Below are 5,000 nucleotides of genomic sequence, written 5' to 3' on the forward strand. Positions count from 1 at the left end.
CTCTTCTTGGGTGATGTGCGTTTTTCCCTGAGCTAATGTGAACTTGTTTTCCATCAATTAAAGTTTTAAGGATGATTGTAATCAGAAGAGGGATCTCAAAACAACAACTGTTTTCTCCGATTTTGTTTTGCGAGTGAGCTATGAGACATTCATACTGGTAACGTGTTAACCCATACGCGCTCAACATGTTAGGAGGAATGTAATGTTTAGAATGTCAGTCCACGGAAACGGATCAGTCTTTTTTTCATTTAAATATTTTTCAGCAATCATACATAAATATATAGTTACATAAATGTAAATGTGGCTTGTTTTTAGGTTAAGAAGCAACCAGAACTGTGTGGTGTGTTTCCCTTTTAAAATAAGTGAGTTAAGGTGTTGGTTTTTCAGAGGCAATGGCTATTGTTGAACAAAACATCAATCTGGAATCATTTGTATTAGTTCTTTGCATCGTATCTGTTATATTATAAGTAGAAAGATATTTGGGCTTTTCTCAGCTGATTTAAAGGAACAGACCACCCTTTTTTGATTTTCACTTATTTGCAGTATTTCCCCGCATTATTCATGAATGTGCACATCATTTCCTTCTCAGTGTTTTCAGTTCTTAGATTTATTGGATCAAAATTATTAGCATAGCTTAGCATCAAGCCACAAGTGATCACTGGACAGAATTAGATTGCTGTTTTACATTCACTTTAAAGTGGTTTATAAGTACATTTGATGATGTTTTATTTTGTACCATAGACTTGCATTACTATGCCTAATTTGGCTATACTGTTTACGGGGCAAGGCAAACAAAAAGACGAAAATGAAATGCACATTCATGAATAATGCTTGGAAATACTGCAAATATGTGAAAATCAAAAAAGGCTGGTCTGTTCCTTTAAGACCAAATCTAAATTTAATATTTTATGATAGCAGTTTAGATAAGCTGGTGAGGTACCATTGGCAGTGTGGACAAACACAATGCTAAAAATAATGCAGGAAAAAAGCTTTTCCTCTTATTTGCATTTTGCACATTTGCTACAATCTCCTGCTGTCATCATGGACTCTACAGTGCTATTTCACGTCAGATTTTAAAAAAACACTCAATGATCACAATAACATGCACAGAAGAGGTACCTCATCTCTCTCTCTCTCTTTATCTCTCTTTATCTCTCTCTCTCTCTCTCTCTCTCTCTCTCTCTCTCTCTCTCTCTCTCTTTCTCTGTCTCTCTCTCTCCTCCTCCCCATCTCTCTTCTGTCTCTGGTCTCGGGCGCGTCCAATTGAACCCGTCTGAGCGCCTGCCTGCGATGCGAGTACGGCGGTGCGGTGCGGTGCGGTGGTGGCTTGCTGAAAGGGTCATGGCTGGCCCTTGCTTGCCTTGTTAGGTGTTGATGTGCCTATTAAAAGTTCATTTATTTGCTTGAAGGACTCCAGAGGACCAGCTGGGCCCCCGCGGGCCCTCGTCAGCGCTTGATTGGCCGTGGAGCCGGGGGCGGCACGCAGGAGCGCGCGGGGTGCTCCGGTGGTCCTGCCAAACAGCCCGAGCTCCCAATTAGGGCGCCGCGCTCGGCAGGCCTGCCTTAACCCGGCTCAGCTGCGGGGAGGTCATGTTCCTGTGAGCTCAGCTAACCCCCCCAGCCCCTCTCCTGCCCCCCCACCCCAGCCCCTCTCCCGCCCCCCCAGCTCCTCTCCTGCCCCCCCCACCCCAGCCCCTCTCCCGCCCCCCCACACCACACAGCGCTNATCCAACTGCACCCCCAAACACGCACGCACGCACGCGCACACACACACACACCACACCACACCACACCACACACACACACACACACACACACATACCACACAGCGCTCATCCTACTGAACCTCCATACAACTCCCTCTCCCCCCACACCACACAACACACAGCACTATTCCTACGGCACCCCCAAACCCCCCCCCCCCACACACATGCACACCACACACACACACACACACACACACACACACACACACACACACACACACACACACTCACGCACACCACACCACACCACACCACACCACAGCACACAACACTCATCCTACTGCACCGCCATACATCCCCACCCCCCCCCACACCACACAACACACAGCACTATTCCTACGGCACCCCAAACCCCCTTCTTCACCCCTCCCCCACTGCTGCCCTCCACAGCATCCCTTCTTACCGCACTGCGGACAGACCCCCCCCCCCCCCCCCCGCACACACACACACAACCACAACCACAAGCGCACTGCAACCCTCACATCCCCTCCTCACACGCCCCATTGCACTGCACCTCACAATACCCCACCACACACACACACACACACACACACACACACACACACACACGGCACTTCGACATCCCGGACACACATGGACAGGAACTGTCTAGCAGTCTTCCACTCTACTCACTGCGTGCGTGTGTGCGTCCGTGTGTCCGTGCGTGCGTGTGTGCTTGTATTTGTGTAGGTGTGTGAGTGTTCTTGATTGTGTGAAAGTCAGTGTGTTTGTATAGGTGTGTGTAGTAGAGGATGGGGGTGCAGGAGTGTGTGTGAGAGAGCGAGAACGAGAGATTTTGCATACCTGTGTGTTTGTTGTCAAAAGGACAACTGAACATTTAATGTGTTTTGTGAACTGCTGTGTTACTGAATATGATATTCTGATCTGTCTACAATCATTCATATTCTTTTTTATGCCTTGTTTTGACAAAAATCAACTTAAGCTTGTTTTAAAGTTGAAACATTTATGCAATACTTCATTTACGTACCTTAGTCTTTGGACATGTCCGCCTGTGAATTGGCATGTTCAGATTTTCTGGAAAAGAAAATGCATCCCTTAATTGGCTTGAAAAAATCATTTCACATTTTTGAGCGATGAAAACATTGGATAACCACCCAGTTCGGATGTATGTGATAACTATTTTTGCAATTTTACTGGCAGTAATAATGGTGAGAACGTTTCAACCGAAAGGATCTAAATGTTTTGTTGATGTGCAGACCTGACACATGCCACCTCTTTGAGCAGTGGTATATAATCACCATGTTATTTTGCCCAAAAAAGGGGGGGGGCAAGGTGTCAAGGCACTCTTCTTAAGATAAAACTGTTTTAGTATAAATGCTAGTTCATGTTTGAACTGAAAGAATTAAAATTGCTGCCAACATGTTTCGGCCAGCTATAGGGCCTTCATCAGGGCAAGAGGTGAACCAAACAATGTTGCCCACAAGATACCGGCAGTCAAACAAACTAATGAATCAGCAGATTGACTCCAGTGGTGTCTTGCACCTTCAAACCACCACCAGTTTTACTACTTGAATGCCCCAGCCCTCCAGTCCTCTATCCCTCTCTCTTTCTTAATGTTATTTTGCCATGTTGACCAGGACTCCCTGACAGTGGGACAATCCGGGCTAAATAAAGGATAAATTAATAAAGTAATTTAATTTAAAGCAATTGAAGATGCCCAGCGTCATTTAACGAGTTGAATTGGAGGTTATCAGTGACAGTTTCCAGTGACCTGCCAAGTTAGTGATGGCTAGCAGTTAATTATTCTGTTTATGTTGCATAAAAATGTATGTTTTTGTTACCAATAGAGCTTTGAATTGGTTCACGTGGAACATCTCTTTTAAAATGGCCAATTAATGCTAATAAATGTACTATACTTTGTGTAATAATTGTTGTATAACAATTATTACACACACACACACACACACACACACACACACACACACACACACACACACACACACACACACACACACACACACACACACACACACACACACGCTTACACGCTTAGCTGGTGTGTCCATGTGCTCCTCAGGTTGATGCTGGACGTGCCGGAGGAAATGGGCTTAATTGCCGTGGCTCTTCGACAGACACAGGGCAGAGGTCAGTCAGCTCATCCTCACCTTTAAAGGGACACTGTGCAGGAAATGGTCAAAAAGGTACTGCAACTATGCTGCTCATTGAAACTGGGCTGCCTATTGCCAAATTTGATCTTTTCATGAAAGTTTACGAAGTAATAAACTAATATTTTCTAGTATGGCCCAAGTACAGTCATTTTTGCAGCTAAAAATGGCTATTTCTGGAAATTCAAAATGGCGGACCATGGAGAAGATCCCCCTTTTCATGTATGAAAAGTGCAATTTTTCCAGTCATAATGAATACTTAGAATTTGATGGTGGTGGTAAGTATTCATGAAAAAGGTAACATTTGTGAATGGGAAGCATGAATTGTGGAAATCAACAACTGAAAATCTCACACAGTGTCCCTTTAAAACATAGGACAAGCGTCCTAATAGTGCAAAATGATGAAGGCTTGATTGATTGTTATTGCTTAATGTACTACATTTTTGAAGTACGATCACATGTACATCATGTGTTGGTAAATACTTTGATACTGATGTTGGTAAATACTTTGATTCTATAGTACTTCTGTGATGAATACTTTTAGTGGAGCAGCTACAAGGCCAATATGGCAAGAATCGTGCAAATTATGATACAAGCATGAAATTTGGCAGGTATGTGCTGTAAATCAAATCTGTAAATCAAATCTACCTGATTTGCCACTTGAAATGGTGGCCATTTTCTAAGATGGCAGCCAAAAAAGACCCCAAATGTTGATTTATTGCAAAGAATTGACCTATAACATTATGACACAAGCATGAAATTCAACATGTTTGTGCTCAAGACCAGCATAATTAAATCTACCTGATTTGCCACTTGAAATGGCAGCCATTTTCCAAGATGGCCGCCGAAGAAAACCTCAGAAATTGATTTTTTGCACAGAATTGACCAAACAGCTTGTGATACAAGCATGAAATTCGACATGTTTGTACGCAAGACCAATGAAATTCAATCCACCTGATTTGCCACTTGAAATGGCGGCCATTTTCCAAAATGGCCACCAAAAAGACCCCAGAAATTGATTTATTTCACCAACTTGACCAAGCAAATTATGATACACACATGAAATTCGGCATATATGTGATCAAGACCAATACAATCAAATCCACCT

General features: G+C 43.6%; 1 protein-coding gene across 2 annotated transcripts in view; it reads left to right on the forward strand.

The window, feature by feature from the left end:
* hlcs (holocarboxylase synthetase (biotin-(proprionyl-CoA-carboxylase (ATP-hydrolysing)) ligase)) overlaps nt 1–5,000 on the forward strand; it is a 44,596-nt gene that overhangs the window by 28,611 nt on the left and 10,985 nt on the right. For both annotated transcript variants that reach the window (XM_063202927.1, XM_063202928.1), the window contains one exon: nt 3,805–3,872. In XM_063202927.1, coding sequence (XP_063058997.1) covers nt 3,805–3,872 — 68 coding nt within the window. The remainder of the gene's footprint in view (nt 1–3,804; nt 3,873–5,000) is intronic.

Source organism: Engraulis encrasicolus, chromosome 7, assembly GCF_034702125.1.
Source record: "Engraulis encrasicolus isolate BLACKSEA-1 chromosome 7, IST_EnEncr_1.0, whole genome shotgun sequence".
Classification (NCBI taxonomy): Eukaryota; Metazoa; Chordata; class Actinopteri; order Clupeiformes; family Engraulidae; genus Engraulis; species Engraulis encrasicolus.